General features: G+C 39.4%; 3 protein-coding genes and 1 pseudogene across 3 annotated transcripts in view; 1 reads left to right on the plus strand and 3 right to left on the minus strand.

Annotated features, from left to right (window-relative positions):
* The window catches only part of LOC138011026 (D(5)-like dopamine receptor), a 1,846-nt gene extending 1,341 nt beyond the window's left edge, over positions 1-505 (minus strand). The window contains exon 1 of the mRNA XM_068858040.1: positions 1-505. This exon is cut by the window's left edge and continues 1,341 nt beyond it. Within this exon, the coding sequence (XP_068714141.1) occupies positions 1-492 (492 nt within the window). The 5' untranslated portion in view covers positions 493-505.
* LOC138011119 (dynein axonemal heavy chain 1-like) overlaps positions 1-14,915 on the minus strand; it is a 36,220-nt pseudogene extending 21,305 nt beyond the window's left edge.
* Positions 1-20,000, plus strand: part of LOC138009930 (vesicle-fusing ATPase-like) — a 197,777-nt gene that overhangs the window by 155,290 nt on the left and 22,487 nt on the right. The window lies entirely within an intron of this gene.
* Positions 3,059-5,884, minus strand: LOC138011025 (adrenocorticotropic hormone receptor-like). The gene has a single exon (XM_068858039.1). The coding sequence runs from the start codon at positions 5,121-5,123 to the stop codon at positions 4,110-4,112; it is 1,014 nt and encodes a 337-aa protein (XP_068714140.1). The 5' UTR covers positions 5,124-5,884; the 3' UTR covers positions 3,059-4,109.

Consider the following 20,000-nt stretch of genomic DNA (forward strand, 5'->3'; position numbering starts at 1 on the left):
CGCTTGCATGCCTCGCAAAACCCGAGTGTATGTCAAAAGAAAAATGATTAAAGTCAAAGCTACAGCAGTGTTTGCAAACACAAAGGTATACCTCAAATAGCCAACTTTGAAGTAAACAAATGGCAATGAGCAAGATACAAACCAAATGGAACCTGTGATGAAAATGGCACGTTTAGTGCCGAACCTTGCTCGATACCGTAAAGGGTAGCTTATGGCTGTATAGCGATCCGCTGTCAAAGCAGCGAGGTTCAAAACTGACGCGGTGCAGGAGATAAAATAAGACATGTGGATCAACCAAACAAATTGATGACCAATATCAAGAGAAAGGCCCTCGCGAAAGTGAAGCAACACAGATATCGGCTCAGTCATCACGCCCACAATCAAGTCTGATACGGCCAGATTCACAACGAAGAAGGTGAAAGGCGTCTTGAGACTTTTATGGGAATCCTTGAAGACAGCAAAGCAGACTAAAAAGTTGCCTGGAATTGTCATTAGGGCAAGGAGCAGAGACAAACTTGCCGTTATGAAGGAAAGAGGTACTGGCACTCGTACGCTGGCACATGAATTTTCAGCACCAGCCATCCTTCGGTAACTATACTTTGGTCCTTGCTGAATTATTGTCTTCCTTCCGATTCCAAAGAAAGAGACCAGATGCTTCAACCAAAAAGAAATCATCAGTAGGTCAGTATAAAACAAGAAGCTCGTCGATGTGGTTTTTCTCAAATTGTTAGGTCTAGCAGGGCTTTGACGTCACATCTGCAGCTGCTTAAATACGGAAACCAACGTTTTCAATATGACACTTTTCTAAAGGTTCGAACTTCAAAACAATATGGTTTCAAGACTTGTGAATCTTATTGAAAATTCGCTGGGAATCCCTGATCGAGTGCGTTATATAGCACGACGTTTTCACGTGCTACCAGATTGAAACCCGCGTTAACACTAGCCCTGTCATTTTCCTTTTATCAACTCAAAAACTATGTCCCCATTAACCCTTTAACTCCCAATAGTACCACTTATAGATTTTACTCTGTCTAACGCCAGACGATTTTACTCGTCAATGGGGAACCCCACGGGGCTGAAGGGTTAACAACAGCTGGATTCGCTCAAAAACTATGTCCCCATTAACCATTTAACTCCCAATAGTGCCACTTATAGATTTTACTCTGTGTAACGCCAGACGATTTTACTCGTCAATAGGGAACCCCACGGGGCTGAAAGGGTTAACAACAGCTGGATTCACTCAAAAACTATGTCCCCCTTAACCCTTTAACTCCCAATAGTGCCACTTACAGATTTTACTCTGTCTAATGCCAGACGATTTTACTCGTCAATGGGGAACCCCACGGGGCTGAAAGGGTTAAGAGTAGAGTATACTTTCCTCCAAGTCAACCGTTTTACAGGATTAAAATCCTGTTAATAAAGGCCGGTATCTTTCCACATTTTAGTGAGGGTTAATACGATAAGCCGCTCTGAATCTTGCTGGTTTTTTCGTTTTTAATTGGACGACCCGGTAATTAAAGTTGTTATCCTCCGCGATCTTGGATAACACAGTAGAGAACAGACTGGAAACTAGTGAGCAGTTTTGGTCAGCAGTCACCGGTGCAGCTCTTTACTGATTTCGGCGGGTCTCTCGGCGGTTTTACTCAAGTTTTAATTTCGGCGGGTCTCTCGGAGGTTTTACTCAAGTTTGAATCAACGATCACAATTTGTGCTGACGAGTTTTTCGTTTGTTTACTCTTTAAATGCTGATCCAAAGCAAGGAAATGCTTACAACAACTCAAGCAAAAAGGTAAGCGTTAACTGAGCAGATAATATTTGATGCCTTAGGCCCGATTCAGACACTGCGTACTTCTTCGATCGACACAAATTAACAAAAGTACGTCTGTTGATTCAGAAGTCGAACTTAGCTGGCCCTTCCACAGCAGTTCCAAAGCCATTACCAAGAAAACCAATTGATTTTGTCAGCGATTTTCATGTAGAAGGTAAAACATGGTTTATGCATGATCATGAAGTTCGGCACATGAAACGTTCGACCAAAACAGTGGATAGCGTTGAAAGTGCGCGCTGATTGGCTACTCAAACTCCGGATATCCTTTGCTATTTACCTAAGAGCAATTCGCGCGGGATTTGCGCCCGAAAATGTTGTAATCTTTGCAGAAATAAATGAATTAAAATCATCTTTTTGCTATATTATCTCAATGTTTTAGTATATACTAAAACAACTATTCACCTCAGTGTCCACCACTAGCCACGTCCACTTCAATGAATAGTTGCTAACTATCGAAACTATCATCATTATCACATCTGATAAACAACAGATAGTTATCGTCATCATCACTATCGTTGTAATCACAGTCATCGTTTTTAACAATATTATTTCCACCACATTCCGCTGATTTATTAAAAATTATTTTGTTGGGTTTTTGGATACGAGCTGAATTGGCATACCAAAATAGGCACAAACGAGGTTTAAACGTAACATTCGTTGTTGGTACTCATAGGTTCTCAAGCAAGAAGTCTTCCAACCTCGTTCCCAGGGTCTTGGGACCGAGGTAATTTGAACTACCAAATTAAAATAAAAATAAGAAAATGCACTGAACCTCGTTACATCTTGCCGACACTTTCTTATAGAGCTTGAAATACAGGGAATTGCTATTTGTTAGGACTGGAAAGCGGATATTTCTACTTCCTCGTCTAAGCTCCCCAGATTCGATATAAGGCTTACGAAAGGCTTAATATTCTTCTGTACGAAATCTCATTGCAATAAACAGTTTAAAAAAAGTTTGTAGCAATCAGGAAATAAAGCAGGCCATACAACCAACTTCTACGGTGGAAAAAAGTATTTAGTCGAAGACATCCCTTTTTACATTGCTCTCTGTAATGAGCCAATCTCCCAACATGAATATTTATCAGACTCTTTCGTTCTTTTGTTTTTTGTTTTTTATTATCTGTGAACAAAATTTTGGGGTACAAAACAACACAGATTGATCAAAACAGCTCCTTTACTCGCGAAATATAAGAATATAAGATAAAATATAAAATATAAGCTGCTCTCAATGATCGACTCCAAAACAAAGGGGGCCCACGGATGGCATGCAGGAACACATGTATAAGTTATTTTGCAAACATAGTAATCGAGGAACAATTTGTTCCAGTCCGTTTTCTTAGCAGCATTAGGCAAAACTAGAACGCAAAAAAGATAAGAAAAAAACACAAGCAAAGGTGACATGCACTTAAAACGCAAAAGCTTTATTTCAGATTGCAGAGAACATGAAAAGCGATGTTGGCATTTATCAGGACAAGTGATGAATGAGTGCGAGTATCACTTCAATCTTTCAATTTCTTTCCTTCATCAGTCCTAACAAATGAGCACAAAAATTGACCTGCTCCCAACTGAGGGGCTTCATAGTTCATTTGGTAGAGCATTGCACCGACATCACGGAGGTCATGGGTTCAAATCTCGTTGAAGTCACCTGAGAATTTTCAGGTGTCTATACAAAACAGTTGCTTAAAGTGATGATGATCACTTCAATTTTTCGTCTCCAACACGCACTTTCTTTCCATTCAGAGAACATGAACGTGACGTTGACTGATATTAATAGCTATCTATGCTAATTACAATCATTACTGGATTGGCGAAATTCTAATTCTGAAAGCATGCAAATGACTAAGATATTTGCACTTCTCAAGTAGATCAAGGCTTTTGAGACTGAGTAAGCGTCCATAGCAGACTCACGTCTGTAAACGCAAGGGTATAATTGTCTTTACAATCCATTAATTCCCATAAATGGATCTGGCGCTCCACCATTTGGTGGTATAATTGTTTTACAAATGGCTATCGAAGTAAGGACGCCATCAGATTATGAATCTATTACTGTGAGTGTAAACCTTTCTTTTTTTTGACGAATTTAATAAAAGGTTTCACTTTAACATATGCATTGCATTAATAATGGCAAAACAGAAACGTCGTTAAGAATTGGACATATCTAACCAATTAAGAAATACTGATCCCACAGCATCTCATATTTGTTCGCATGTTGCGTTTAGAGGGCATCAATGTACCAGTTGCTCTGACGTTACAGTTCTAACGAGACTAAAAGAGAGACTGGTTAGGAGAGGTCGGGTAGAGAACGTGCAGAGTACGATACCAACTCTACGGTTCTAAGAGCACGTTTTTCCCTATAGTCTTGCATGCTTCTAGGTAATGATTCTTCTTCTATGCTTCGTTGAAGTAAAATCCTCTTAAAAGCTCTCCGAAAGTTTGGTAAACGCCAAGCGTACAAAAATGGATTCAGCGCAGAGGACAACAAAACGAAGATGAATTGAAGATCCCTCAAAACATGGATAGTAATGCAGTCACAAGACAAACAGAGATTCATGATGTAAATCATAACACAGGATGGAGTATAGCAGAAAAGGAAGATACCCAACATCATCATAAGTACCTGCGTTAACTTTTTGTCCCTCGAAGCCGCTCTGAGTCTTGCACGATTCTCCTCTGATTGTGAGCTCTGTCGTACTGTTTTCAATTCCGAAACATGCACTCGCATGCCTCGTAAAACCCGAGCGTATGTCAAAAGAAAAATGATTAAAGTCAAAGCTACAGCAGTGTTTGCAAACACAAAGGTATACCTCAAATAGCCAACTTTGAAGTAAACAAATGGCAATGAGCAAGATACAAACCAAATGGAACCTGTGATGAAAATGGCACGTTTAGTGCCGAACCTTGCTCGATACCGTAAAGGGTAGCTTATGGCTGTATAGCGATCCGCTGTCAAAGCAGCGAGGTTCAAAACTGACGCGGTGCAGGAGATAAAATAAGACATGTGGATCAACCAAACAAATTGATGACCAATATCAAGAGAAAGGCCCTCGCGAAAGTGAATCAACAAAGATATCGGCTCAGTCATCACGCCCACAATCAAGTCTGATACGGCCAGATTCACAACGAAGAAGGTGAAAGGCGTCTTGAGACTTTTATGGGGATCCTTGAAGACAGCAAAGCAGACTAAAAAGTTGCCTGGAATTGTCATTAGGGCAAGGAGCAGAGACAAACTTGCCGTTATGAAGGAAAGAGGTACTGGCACTCGTACGCTGGCACATGAATTTTCAGCACCAGCCATCCTTCGGTAACTCCACTTTCGTCCTTGCTGAATTATTGTCTTCCTTCCGATTCCAAAGAAAGAGACCAGATACTTCAACCAAAAAGAAATTATCAGTACGTCAGTGTAAAACAAGAAGCTCGTCGATGTGGTTTTTGTCAAATTGTTAGGCCTAGCAGGGCTTCGACGTCACATCTGCAGCTGCTTAAATACGGAAACCAACGTTTTCAATATGACACTTTTCTAAAGGTTCGAACTTCAAAACAATATGGTTTCAAGACCTGTGAATCTTATTGAAAATTCGCTGGGAATCCCTGATCGAGTGCGTTATATAGCACGACATTTTCACCTGCTACCAGATTGAAACCCGCGTTAACACTAGCCCTGTCATTTTCCTTTTATGGCCACGCAAACAAATCGCTGACAAGGTTGTTTGATATTTTACTTTGACGGAAATAACGTGTGTTATTCAGCCAAAGTAATTATTTTGGACTAAGCCCTACATCAACCAAAATAATCATGAACGCCTTTGGCGATCAAATGAAACAAAGTAATTTCAGGACATATTTTCTCCATATGAACCGTCATAGAAGTTACTTTTTATGATTGACTGGCAATATTGACAAAAAGCAAAAAAAAAGCGGAGGTTGGTTTTATCCCTAAAACAGGGCATTCATATTCTGTGGCTTTTTAATTCCACACATGACCTCAAATTTGCACTCTTAATTTGAAGTGCGGTAATACACTTTAACTTAATGACATAAATTGACTACAAACGTAGCCTTGGGAAACTTGAATGTAATGGTACCAGTTTTGAAATATATGTAGTGTAAAAGCAAAGACGAAGGAAAAATGAAAGCTAATCAAAACAGAGTAACCTGTGTTGAACATGCAAAAAAGAAGTCAAAACTGAAATTGAAAGCCACTTCTACAAAGCAGAAAAGCTCTTGTTCTAGTTCTAAAAAAGAAGGATTTTTCGATCGAAAACGTTAAAAATGAACTGATTAAAAAACGGAAGTGAAATCATTCTTTCGTATTAAAGAAACGCGTATGATTTAAATTCGATTAGCCCGGGAAAGCTTTCATCGGTTTGACAAATGACTTTTGGGTCTGAATCCTGAATAAAATTTACACATGCACGTGTCCAAAAACATACAAAACTTCCTCCTTAAAATAACATAGCACGATGGCGAAAAATATAAAAGACAAACAAAAATGACAAACATAAATGTAACTTGTACCGTGTGAAATGAGCAAAAGAGCGTGCTTTTTTGGGGCACCAAACTATGAACTGTCGCATTCAACTCGAAAGTAAAAATTTCACGGTCCCCATATCCGTCAGGATGGAAACCTTCAATGTTTTCGTTCATATCCAATTTTGCCTGAGGCTCGTGACGTATTTTCGGGGTTTCGCTAGATCAGATAAGGAGATGCAAGCAATAACAAAAGAAGAAGTCTCCATGAGACAGGAAGACATTCTTAGCTACAGTAGGTCATCAACTTCATATTTATGAGGCCAGAAATCATCAAAGGACAGTGTATCTCGCGATAAGCCAGCAATTTGACAGCTACGAATCTTCACACCTGAAGATTGCAGTAAGAAATTTTAGACCCCGCAAGTTAGTCAAGTTAGTCAACCAACCCTAACCCTAAAGAGACGCGGTATTCTCCCTGGATATTAAATGAATTTTTAAAATAGTATAGAAATATTTTGCACAGTGAACAGTGCGCGGTTCACAAGAAAACGTTTTGCAACTTATTTCGTCACCCTTTAGCGATAGGGCAACTGGCTTACACAAGGTGTGATAATCAACATACAGTCATCATCATCATCATCATCACCACTATCGTTAACATCACCTGTGATCGCAATAATCGTCGATACGACTATTTCTGACTCACACCACAAAAAACACATTAGCTCCGCTAATCTGAAAAGAAGCTCAACTGGAATCCAACACAAGATGTCGTCCTGATTTCATCGGTAAATTTGAAGCAAAAAAAAAGAAAAGAAAATTAAATAAGATATGCAATGCACCATGTTGTTTCTTGCCAACACTTTCTGATAGCGATTGAACTACAGAGAATAGCCATTGTTGAAACTTGAAAGCCGATATTACCATTGTCTTTCTCGGCTAAGCCTACACAATAAAAGGCTTAGCAGGGGGTTTGATACTCTTCAGTATGCAATCTGACTACGATAAAAAAGTATGATCAAAAAATTAAGTACGCCATAAAACCCACTCCTACGGTGGGAAAAAAAGTTGTAGTTAAAGGAACCAATCATGAATAAATCAAATTCATTTGCATTTAATCATGTCCAAACAGAATTTTCGGATCCTTCCTCAGCGACACAAAAGACATCCTTTTCACCAAATTGCATTGCTCTAAATGATTCGGCTAAACTCCAAAATGAACGGGTTCCACGGATGCATCAGGTACGCATGTAGTTAGTGTTTTCACGAGCATATTATATAATTGCCCATGAAAAATTAATTCCAATCCGTTTCTTTTAGCAGCACTAGAACGCTAGAAAGATAAAAAGCCAAAGTTCACGCAAAGTGTGTTATCTGTTGGGTTGCCTGTAGCTTCAAGTAAAGAGTATTACGGAAGAGGCTTTGGGAAAGCAGCACACTTGGCCATCTCCCAAAAGGAGGTTGGACATTTCCTAACAATTACACGACGCAATATCCCATCTTTATATTACAAACTTACCGCTGTAAAAAAAATGAAAAAAGGCAGAATTAAAGCTTTAGTTCAATAAGAAATAGCGTTTCTGAGCTTAGCCCCGCTAATTTACAGTATTTAGGTCTAAAATCCACTTTGAAAACGGTTAACTTTCAGTTGCTTTGCTGGGTACCACTATGTCCATACTCTAAAAATCCGACTTTTTCAGGAGCTTGTCTCGTTAGTCTAGTGGATATCGGAAGCTGTATTAAGAACCCATCGATCCGAGTTCGACATTCCGCTTTGCCTATCCTGAGTCTTCTCTGCATGTTTCAAATGTTTGCTACTTTGAAGTAGATTGTACGTCGTGCAAGTTGAATAAAAGAATGAAGGGGATAGTTTGTAAAGAAACTGTGGTGCTGCGTCGGTGGGGAAGTAGTATACAAAAATTTGGTTTTATCAACGGAGTCGATAATGTAAATTGGCCACCGTACAGAGATTCTAAAAGCTGAATCTCAGTACGGTGGCCAATTTACATTATCAACTCCGTTAATAAAATCAAATTTTTGTAAGTTGAATAAAAGAAGCAAATGGCGACGAGTATGAAAAGCAGTTGACAACAGATTCCAAGCGGGCACAGATACTGAAAGATGACGGTAAACATCGAAATTTGGAAACAATACCCCGTTTTGAACCTTGTTTAATTATTGTCTTCCTTTCGATTCCAAAGAAAGAGTGCAGATACTTCAACCAGAAAGTACATGAATTATCAGTACGTCAGTTTAAAACAAGAAGCTCGTCGATGTGGCTTTTCCTCAAATTGTTTGTGAGCTGCAATTCACGTTTTAACTATAACAAGCAAGGAAATTGATGTGTAACCTTGTGAAGAGGGATAAATTCTAAAAGGGATTCGACGTCACGTAACATCAGGAGCCGCTTAAATACACAAACAATTTCATGAATGATATCGTATTTTAAAAATGAAGGTTTTTCACAAATTAGTAAGGTTCCATTCCAGCTTAAGAAACAGCTTGGAGCAGTTTTTGAATCTTAATGAAAAATCGCCGGGAATCTTTGACCGTGAGAGTTATGCACGACATTTTCACCTGCTTCCAGAGTTGAATCGAACTGTCAGTTCCTGTCTGGTCACAAAAAAATCGCAGAAAAGATTTTTTAAGTCATTTTTCGGCCTACGCTCACGATCAGCCAAAATAAAGGCGTTTTAAATCCAAAAATTAACCTCAACTTAATTAACTTGAAGATTGAGCGCGACTTAATGACATAAATTAACGACAAAAAACGCAGCCTTGGGAAACATGAATGCAATGGTACCAGTTTTCAAGTATATGTAGTGTCACTAAAGACGAAGGAAAAATGATAGGTAATTGAAAACAGAGTAAAGTGTGTCGAAAGTGCAGAAGAATAAGGAAGTCAAAATTGAGATAGTGAGACACTTCCTACGGGCAGAAAAACATTAATTCAGGTCATGTCTCAAAAAAAAAAAAAAAACAAGAATTTTCTCACTGAAAATGGTTAAAATAGACTGATTAAAAATGCAACTTGAGTAAAATAAGTCCTCATCTTAAAGAAACACGTAAGCAAAGCAAAGATTAAAATACGATTGGAGGGCCTTAGTCAGTTTGGCAAATGACTTTTGGATCCGAAAGATGAATCAAGAAAATGGCAATTTACACATACACATGCCCAAGAACCATACAAACATCCTTCTTTAAATAACATTACCTAGCACGACGTCGAAAGTATAAAAAAATAAACGCAACTGCTTCACTTAACTTTAAATGTAACTTGTAAGTAAGAAATGGGCAAAACAGCGTGCTTGTTTGAGACGCCAAACTATCGACGGTCGCAATCAACCAGACAGTAAAAATCTTGCAATATTTATTGCAAATTTCGAGTAGCGGCATCCTTTGAAGAAGCACTGAGACGAAAGAACAACATACGCCATTCATATGCAAATCATGAAGTGGCAGGGTACTTTGCAGTTTAGCTGTAAATTTCATAGGTCCTCACATCCGTTAGGATGGAAAGCTTAATTGCTTTCTTGTCTGAGGCTCGTAACCTCTGTTCGGGTTTCATTGGGCACAAATGTGCTTAAAACGGCTGTGACGCTGAAGGCACCGCCGCCAGATCAAATGTGGAGGTGCAAGCAGTAAAAAAAGAACAGTCTTAATGAGACGGGAAAACAATCCTAGCTAGGTCGTGAACTTCATAGTTATGAGGCTAGAAACTCTAAAAATAATAATAATTTTTTCCACAAAAAGCGAAAGAAATAAATATAACAAAATTGGAACATTTCCAAGAGGAAACAAATATATACTCATCTACGGGGCTACAGTTGATAATTAGTAAAAGCTACCCAAAACTTTCAACACTAAAATGTGGCAAGTTTAAAATTACTGAAAAATTATGATTGGGAAAAGCAAAGATTTTGGGAAACTCAAACGACAACGAAACGGAGCGCAAACTCCTTCCTCGGCCTCTCTCGAGGCTTTCTTCTCTTAAATTTCTCAAATTTCGTCGCCTCTTCTCTCGTGATCTTTCCTGCTCTTTATCCCTTTCTTCGTCACTAATAGTAAAAACTCTTTGTCAAAAGTGACGAAGGTCTGTGATATAAACGCGGGCTGCACAAATGTTTCCCGCCAATACAATTCACCCATCCTTGTCTTAAAGCTGCATTCGCGAGGCTCCTCTCCCTTCCCTTTCTTTGTCTCACATCCCCCTCCCCCAGAGTCTGTAAGGACGGACGTAGGCTCGGTCAATAACGTGACACGTGCCTGCAGCCCCGCTATAACCCAACATTATAACACTTTAACTATCACTTTCTCGTGAAATAAACTGGGATATAAATGAGACTCCGTGAGGGCCGATGATTGTAATCATTTTTCTGTCAAAGTATAAGAAAAAGGAAAAAAACTGACGGTAAAGGTTCCAAGGTAAGCGATAACCCCTGACGAAATCATGACATCACCAACGATATTGACAATCTGAGCATCGAACTCAAGCACTGATTCATGCCAGCGGACTTTTTCGTCACCAAGCCCACCAATCAACTTCATGACAGAAAAGAATGGGAAAAAAATTAAGAAACTCATCTACTAAAGGGAAAAGGGGAGACATATTAATTTAAATAAATCCGGCTCGTTCCAAACAGAGAAAATAAGCTAATTGCAATGCTTCCTAGTTAATTGATATAGTTGTTTTCGTTGCTGGACACTTGAAAATAGTTATCCTGTCCCGTGGATTAGTTTCGAATTATTGCGCAATTAAGAACAAAAGATCAGAGTTAATGTTCAGAGGAGCAAAGGAAAATGTCAACAACTCCCTCGAATCTGTTCATGGGTTCTTGCATAATTCAAAACCAGCCTATTTGGTTCCAGTTACCTCTCCATCGGGAAACATGAATTAAGTAACCGAATTCTGTGAATGTAAGAATTAAAATTATATTTGTCTCTGACCTTTTCAGCTCTTCCAAGCCTTCCTGAGCACTGCTCAGTCTTGAATTCGAGTTCTTGTTTCTTGGCAATACACTCCTCATATTTAGCCTGAAGGGAAGCGATACCTTCCTCTACCTCGGCCAAGTGAGCTTTTGCCTCTGCAAGAACTCGCTGGGTTTCTTGCAGTTCTTCTGTTGCTTGTTTGAGAGCAGCCTACAATAAAAACAACAAATCAAAAACAAAACAAAAAAAACTAAAGTCGACATAAAATCTCATTTGACGTTTGCACAAGAAAGGTGAAAACCTTATACGGTTTAAGGTGTCAAATGTAAACTCAAATTTGTTCTTTATAAGTAGAAAAACATAAAAGATTCAAACAAGTGAACATAAAAAAGTGGAAATTTGTTAAAACACAGCACTAGATTTTGAAGTTGATTGGCATCATTCTTCGGTTTTCACCAGAAAACGATAATAAAAACCATTAACAAACTTTGGAGAGTCAGGGCGGCCCAGTTAGCGGTTATCAAAAATGCCTTCCACCTCTTCGACCCGGGTTCAACTCTCGACCCAGAGGTCGTATGTGGGCTGAGTTTCAGTTGATCTCAATCTGACCTCGATGGTTTTTCTCGGGGTACTCCGGTTTTCCTCCCTCATTAAAATCGACTCTCAGTCAATTAAATCCGGCTGCGGGTGGATTGAAGTGAATGAATAAATTAGTCAACACAAAAAATAAAACTCTGGTTCACCTGTCGTTTATTCAAGAACAGTGTCTTAATGCATGTACAGCACCCAACCATAAGAGTTAAGTGGTAAAAGGACAAGATAAGTTGAACATTGAGAATTTAAAATTACACTTTTTGGAGCCACTGCTTTAGCCACAAAATGATACTTGTGCATGGCTCTCACCCACTGACAAATCGAGGTGCAAGCTTTGGAAACCTGAAAGTACACAAAGAAGAAATGTGGGATGAGTTCGGGCTGATTGTCTTTGCTCATTCCCTGAAGCGCGCGCGAATTGTGACGCAATGACATGCCACGATAAATATGAATCGCGTGCACTGAATTAAAATATATTCTTTTCAACGTCTTGAGAAGCAATAACTTGAATCGATTGAGTTAAGGACGGTGCCTACTAATTCAAAGGTAATTTGCCCCGGTTTACGATTATGTAGGAAATGTAGATCATCCAAAAAGAAAATTGGGGGTAACCACGCATTTTTCAAAGATAATTGATGAATAATATTTGTAAAAAGATTTAAAACACAAAGCAATGTATGGCGTTCTTTCTCAAATTGAAGATTAATTATCTCTCAAAAATGCAAGGTTACCCCCAATTGTCTTTTTGGATACCAAGAGTACCTACTAAGATCTACTTTCCCCGGATGGTTTTAAACCGCGCGAAGATATCTCTGTATTAGTAAGCATCACCAGTTTCTCAAGATGCGCAGAACGTATGCGCGATAACAATAGTAGGCACCGTCCTAAAAAGTGTGTAAAACGCACACTAAAGAAAAATTAAAGTCAATGTTGTTTTTTTTTTACCTTGGCGATTGCAGCTGGCTGAAAGTCTTCATTTTCAATGTAAGGTTTAATTTTCTGAATCACAGCGTCCGGAATATTGTCCTACGTTGATAAAAAGCCATAAGGAAGTAGGAACTTCATCTAAAAAAAATGTTCCTTAATATCAAAATGGAGGAAAGCAGAATAAGAGAAAATGTTACCTTGTCATACTTGAAAAGGCCTTCAAGGAACTTTCCAGGATCTTGCAATAGAGCTTTTCCAGGTTCCCAGTAGTCATCGACCTTTGTACCCACCTACAGACAGTGTCCACAAAAAAAGAATTATTGAAACTAAAGACACCAAATTAGTTATCTTTTTACCAAGCAGCTCTTTAAAATCTCTCGTTTCTGGACTTTTTCGATTAGGATTAGGGTCCATCACATGTTTCCGTTGTAATAGCTGCGCCCTGACCCTTTCATTAACACTCTGGGCGATGCAAAAATGGAAAAAATGCGAAAGGTACTTTTGAATTAACTCAAATCAAAATCATAATATGACTTTGGCCAGTCTGTTACCAAGCATAGTCAATCGAGATCAAAGCAATGGTATATATATTCACGAGACACAAATCTTCGAAACGCTGCCTACTAATCCGCAATTCTTTCTGCTGTGCAAACTTAACTGGAACTCGCCAGCTTTACTGCTAGCTGTCGCTTCGGTGTTTATAAGATAAGTAATAGATAAAATATGAGCGGGAGACCTTTATGGGCGTTTAAAACGGCGAACGCAGGCGAGCCGTTTTAAAGCCCATAAAGGTCGGACAGAATGGCGGCAGCGAAGGCAAAATAAATGTGCAATGTCAGAACTTGTTGGAGTGCCCGGTCTCAAATGCGAAGATGTTCAAAATCTGACCGTTTCAATTGAGCACATGTCGCCAAATATGCTATACTTTTGGTTGAGCAAGTTCGTTTGTGAGGTGGCCAATCAAAATGGAGAGCGTTATCCGCCCAATTCGCTTTATTTGTTAATTTGTGCAGTTAACTGTTATTTGTGTGATACTGGAGGAGAGGATGCATTAAACGTTCTCAGCAAGGTTGACAAGAGGCAAGTAAATTGTTACGTAATACTTGTGATTGAAATGTCAAACTTGTGATTGATTAATAAACTTTGTACAAATTTACAGGACTCTCCTTTATTAAAGTTAAGCATACTAATTAGGTGAGCTAGAGATCTTTATAAAAGTTAATCCTATTGATAATTCAACTAATTAAAAATTCATCAACCCCAGCCTTTCCCTGCTATCTATTCAATCCCTTCCCGTGCTTTCAGATAGTTCATCTTTTATCGGGATTTACAAAGCAACGCATGTGACCTGAATAGTGCATTTCTGGTGGCTGTAATCCTTATGAATTAGTAATGAATTTTACAAGCTGCAATAAACGATACCATCGACGTAAATAGTAAATACTGTCTTACCTTTTCACCGGCCACCTTCTTTGCCTTGACGCCCTTCATGATGCTGACAGCTTCTATGACAAGCTTCACTCCGGAAGGGGGACGTTGAAGAGCTCGAACCTATGACCATAGAAACCAATAGAGCAACTTTATTTCTCTCACTTAACTGGAAACCATCACTAAAATTACAGCGTTATCCTCGAAAAACGAAGCACAAGCAAAGGAGCGGGTAGCAAGGGAAGGTCAAAGGTCAGGCAACTGCGGCGGATGCCAGTCACAAACAAACTTACACTCTACTCTCAACGTGCCATGTGACCTGAAGAATCCTCGTGCACTAAAAACCCTAGTTCCAGCAGTGCGTGAAAAGCATTTTCTGCTTCCCTTGTTTCTCAGTGAACAGAACAACGCACAACTCCCAGTAGCCGCAACCTTTTGAGTTCTTAGACCTAATGAGTGTAATTCAGAACTGAAAATATGATGAAGTTTCAGCTTTTTTTATGATGGAACAGACGCGGTACTGTATTCGGAATTCCAGTACCGGTTACGGTGCCCCTATACCTCGCCATAACACCGTGGATATAGAACAGAATGGCATTAACTCCGAACACAGAGAGGAAAACAATCCCTCCCGTACCATCATAATCGCTGGTGATTCCATTCGCAAGCGTCTAAATTCCCATAAGATGTCCAAAGATAACAACAAAGGTAAAGTTTCTACCTTTCCAGGCTGCACCATTAGAGATATGGGCGATCATATCAAGCCTATCTTAAGGAAAAAGCCAGACCAACTCATTATTCATGTTCGCACAAACAGCCTTCATGAAAGTGAGAGAGTCTATCTGCCTGTTCTGACGCAATCATTAATCTTGTGAGTTCGATTGAGAGAGATGCAAAGACACAGATGTGGTTCTGTCGAGTCTAACAGCCCGATCTGATGCCGGGCAACTGGCAATTCAAGTTGAGGAAGTTAATTCGACCTTAAGGGATTTTTGCCGCCAAAACCAATGGAAGATCATCACCCAGTCCAACATTGTTGCTGATTATCATCTCAATCTTAGTGGTCTCCATTTAAATAGAATAGGAACCTCTCGCCTAGCTCGAATTTTTTTAGCGGAGCACCGTAGTTAAGTAAATATGGTATCCCATCGATGCGAGAAAATTTGGTTTTATAGCCATGACGTCATGAATGTCCGTACGTACGTCCGTACGTCCACTCCTCCATGCATGCCAATGTGACCAGTATCATGCTAGTTTACAGCATACATCTTTGATACTGGAGATCCATCTTTTGATTAATTGACACCTGTCAAAGCAAGGTAACCGCTGACCAGTATCACGTGACCATATCGCGGACTTAAGCTGAGAGCTCACCGAGGTCAGCTTTTTTTTTGTAGTTGACCGCTGATTAGGTACTGGTTTTCGATTGGATTGCAGGCTCAACCCAGTTAACTCACTTGAACATAAGCGAAGCTTCATTTTTCGCGCACTTTCTGTGGCTCGACGCGGCTACATGGCCATACTATATATAAACGAAAGTTCTTACACAGTCAACGCTATTCGTGTTCAGGTGGAAAACGGTTTGGAAGATGTTTTCTTTCTGGTCCACACTGGTGGCTACGCAGTTATTCAAGTCAAGCAACAGTGGGATGTGAACTTAAAGCTGAGTGTTTATTTTTAATTTGCTTAGAGCTGCTTTTTTCTCTGTATTGCAACTTTTGGCATTTCTTTAGGAGCTCTGATAAGGTTACATGATGCCTGGAGGACCTATGTCTAGAACAGAAACAAAAGGAGTGAGCGAAAGAGAATGACAACAAAAAAACAGAATACCAGTAATAGCTCATACTTAGCACACAAATTCTTTCATTGGGCACTAAACCGTTTGTTATTTTTACGGATGCGTTATTTAGGGTGCGTTCAATTGACCGTATTGCGGAATAGGAATACATGGAATATAAGTTAGAAATCCTTCATTTTTACGGAGATTCACAATGAAATTGCCAAACATCTGGTAAAATGCTATTTTAAACACATTTTCATTCTCCTTACTTCTTCAAAACGTGCCAAACATACCGTTTTAATCATCAATCCATGTATTCTTATTCCGGAATAGGGTCAATCGAACGCGCCTTTACAGTGGATGCGTATTTTTAAAAGTTGGTTTAATCGGTTCTTCCTTTGTTCAGGAATGAGAATCGAATTTTTATTGTCAACTGGAATTTATCAGTACTCTTTTGGACATAAAAAAAGAGTTGATTTGTTTGTTTGTTTTCCTCTAAAATGCGAGCGAACAAGTGTTTTTTTAATTTGTTTGCCCAACTGGTTTTCGTTGTGCCTCGACAGTGACAAGAAAATTTTGCCCTTATGTTATAAACACGTATTTGCAATGAGTTATCGTAAAATTAGGGGGAAATCTCGGTAGCTTGTGTTTTCAGAAGTTTGTTTAAAGCACCCAAACGTTATTGAAGTGTTGGAGCAGATCGTGTGTGATGTTCGTCCTTTCTTGGTTGCATTGCCGTAGTTTGCCGATTCTTATACCAAGCCAACCTGGCGAGTTTCAATGAAATACATCAAAATGTGAATGATCTTGTTTTCAGAGATAAAGTGGAATAAAGTTCATCAGAAAAACTATTCGCTGGCCATTGACAGTTGACTCTGAAATGGCTTTTTTTTCCTTTTCCATTAATTCGCTTGCTGAGGGTGTGCTTGTTTTCCGTTAATACTCATTCGGTTGAAGAAAAAATTATTGCGAAACTGGTGAATTACAAAATAAATGTCACTGGAAAAACCGATGTCGCACTCATCCCTTCCTGATTCATGCGATATCGGTTTTTCAGTAACGTAAAATTTACCATGGAATTCACTAGTTAGGCAATGAATTTTTCTACAGAAGAAAACAAAGAAAATGATTTAATTATTAAAACAGCAACCGGAAACATCAAAACGCGGACAATTCGAAACTTTTTATTTTCACAAACCCTACAGGCAGTAAGAATACATAACCAGGGAGCTCCGCTTTTAGGCTTGGCTAAATTTATATATTAGATTTCATTGCTCATAGTGATTAGGATATTGCCGTTTGGGAGCCCATTGCACACGTACTGCTGGACGAAAGAGGTAATGCTGGTAATGCTACTATTCAGGGTAAGTCCATTGATAATGTTAAGATCAATTCGTTAGGTGAAGGCTTAGTGATGGCTTCCCTCAATATAAATATTCTGTTAGCCAACATTGAAGAGCTGCGTGTTTTCATGTCCAATTCTAAAATTGATCTACTTTCCATTAACGAAACGAAATTGGACCTCACTATTGACGACAGCGAGGTATACTTACCGGGTTATGAACTGATAAGGAAAGATCGTGTTAAAAATGGGCGTAACGGAGGTGGGGTCTGTTTCTATGAGCGATGTAATCTAAATTAATTATATAATCCGTGGCGACTTGAATTCTGAAAATCTCGAATTATTGGTTTGGAAATCACTAGGCTCCGGTCCAAACCATTCTTAGTTAGCACTTGGTATAGACCTCCCGATTCTCCGGTAAGTGTTTTCAATGACCTGAAGAGGTAGCGATGAAAATAGACGCGGAAAATTCTGAGCTTTTTTCTCCTGGGAGATATTAACGTTGATCTTACGCCAGGAATAACATCAGCCAATGCTATTAAACTTCAACACATCTTCGATATTTATGGACTTAACCAACTAATCACTGAACCAACAAGGGTTACTAGTATGAACTCCTGCACCCTTATTGACCATTGTATTACGAACTCACCCGATAAAATTGCCAAGTATGGTGCAGTTCACCTTGCAATTAGCGACCATGCTCTAATTTATATGACATATAAGTCCAAGTCCGAGCCTTCAGGAGCTAGAATAATAAAAACCCTCACATGAAAAATTTCCGTAAGTCTAGCTACCTAAAGGATCTACAACAAAAGGCGTGGTCTGATATTGAAACTCTTAACTACCCAAATGATATGTGGTCCATGTGGGAAGATATGCTAATGTAATCTATAGAAAAACATGCCCCACTTAATTCTAAACGGGTTGGCAATAAAAAGGCCTTATGGATAACTGACCATCTACGCCGTGAAATGCACAAGACAGATTTAAAAAAGAAAGCCATGTTGAACCGACACAAACAGACGGGGATGCTCGTCGTCTCGCTTAGGGGTGTAAATTTTGGATTTTGGTCTCTCTTAGGGTGTTCCGGGCAAAGCGCCAATATTTTAAGCCGCCAAGGTCTCGTTTAGGGTTCCGCGAAGAGAAACAGAAGTCAAATTTTCTTTTAAACTTGTTTTTAGGGGTAAACATTTGCTTGAAACCACGCCCATATTGGTCTCCTTTAGGGGTCACAAAAAGCTTGAGCCACGCCCAGATGGTCTCCTTTAGGGGTTAAATTCAAAATTTCGGACGAGCATCCTCGTCTGTTCCATATGGGAGTCCCCCCCCCCCCCCCCGGGATTTCGACCGTTACACAGCACCCTTACTGCCCTGGTTGATAATGCAAACAGCTGATCGGTTAATATTGACAATGGCGTTGTCAACGGTGTAGTTTTCATTGATCTTAAAAAGGCCTTCGACACCAATGATCACAATATTTTCTTACGGAAGCTCCGTATATATGGTGTTGATACAATCAGTATTAAGTGGTTTGAGTCTGAGTCTTATCTTTTCCGCCGAAGTCAGAGATATAGTCTCGCCGGCCAGTTGTTTAATGTTGCACCGGTTTCTTGTGGCATCCCACAGGTTAGCAACCTAGGACCACTCTTATTGCGGCCCTAGTTTACATTAACGATCTGCCAAATTGCCTTCGGTTGACTTCCCCATGATGTTTGATGATGATACTAACATAACCTTTGCTGCCAGGACATTGACTGATCTTGAAAACGGTTTCAATTCAGAGTTAAGAAGTCTTAATATACGGCTCATATCCAACAAACTGAGCTTTAATATTGCGAAGACCGAATTTATGGCTAATGGGTCAAACCAACGTTTGAATTCATTCTCTGACATTGAGATAAACGTTGAGATTGATGCTAAATTAATCACAAAAGTTAAAGAAGCTAAATCACTAGTCGTGATAATTGACGAACACTAATCATATAGGTGATCTTAGCAAGAAGATACCTTCAGCTATTGGCGCCCTCAGTTAAACGAATAAGACCATGCATTTCAAAGCGAACTGCCCCTCAAATCTATCAAGCGTTGATCTTACCCCACTTTGATTATTGTAGCTCCGTTTGGGGCGATTGCAAATTAACCTTAAGAGATAAACTTCAAAAACTTCAAAATAAGGCTGCCAGGGCGATTATGAGGTCCAATTACGACACAAGCACCACTTTCCTTTTAAATCTGTTAAATTGGGATGATCTAACTATTCGCCGACAAAAGCTTAAAGCTATATTAATATTTAAAACAATCCATGGACTCACCCCAGCGTACCTCCAGAATTCATTCAGTACCCGCAGAACGCAATACAACTTAAGAAACGTAGAGGCTAAACTTGAGTTGCTTTTGCCGCGCACAAATTATGGCAAGCGTGCTTTGTGTTATAGCGGAGCACTTTTATGGAATAGTTTTCCCATCAGCTTGCGAAAATCAGACTCCTTAGAACACTTTAAAAGGGAAATTGACCAACTATATAGTAGGTGCCGGTCGGGCTCCCACACGGCAATCTTGTAAAACAGCCGTGTACATTGTAGTTGTAATATATGCTGAAGATTTTTTTACCGTGTATAAATAAATAGAGTAAGTAAGGAAGTAAGTAAGTAAGTAAGTAAGTAAGTAAGTAAGTAAGTAAGTAAGTAAGTAAGTAAGTA

The sequence above is a fragment of the Montipora foliosa genome, chromosome 7 (genome assembly GCF_036669935.1).
Source record: "Montipora foliosa isolate CH-2021 chromosome 7, ASM3666993v2, whole genome shotgun sequence".
NCBI lineage: Eukaryota > Metazoa > Cnidaria > Anthozoa > Scleractinia > Acroporidae > Montipora > Montipora foliosa.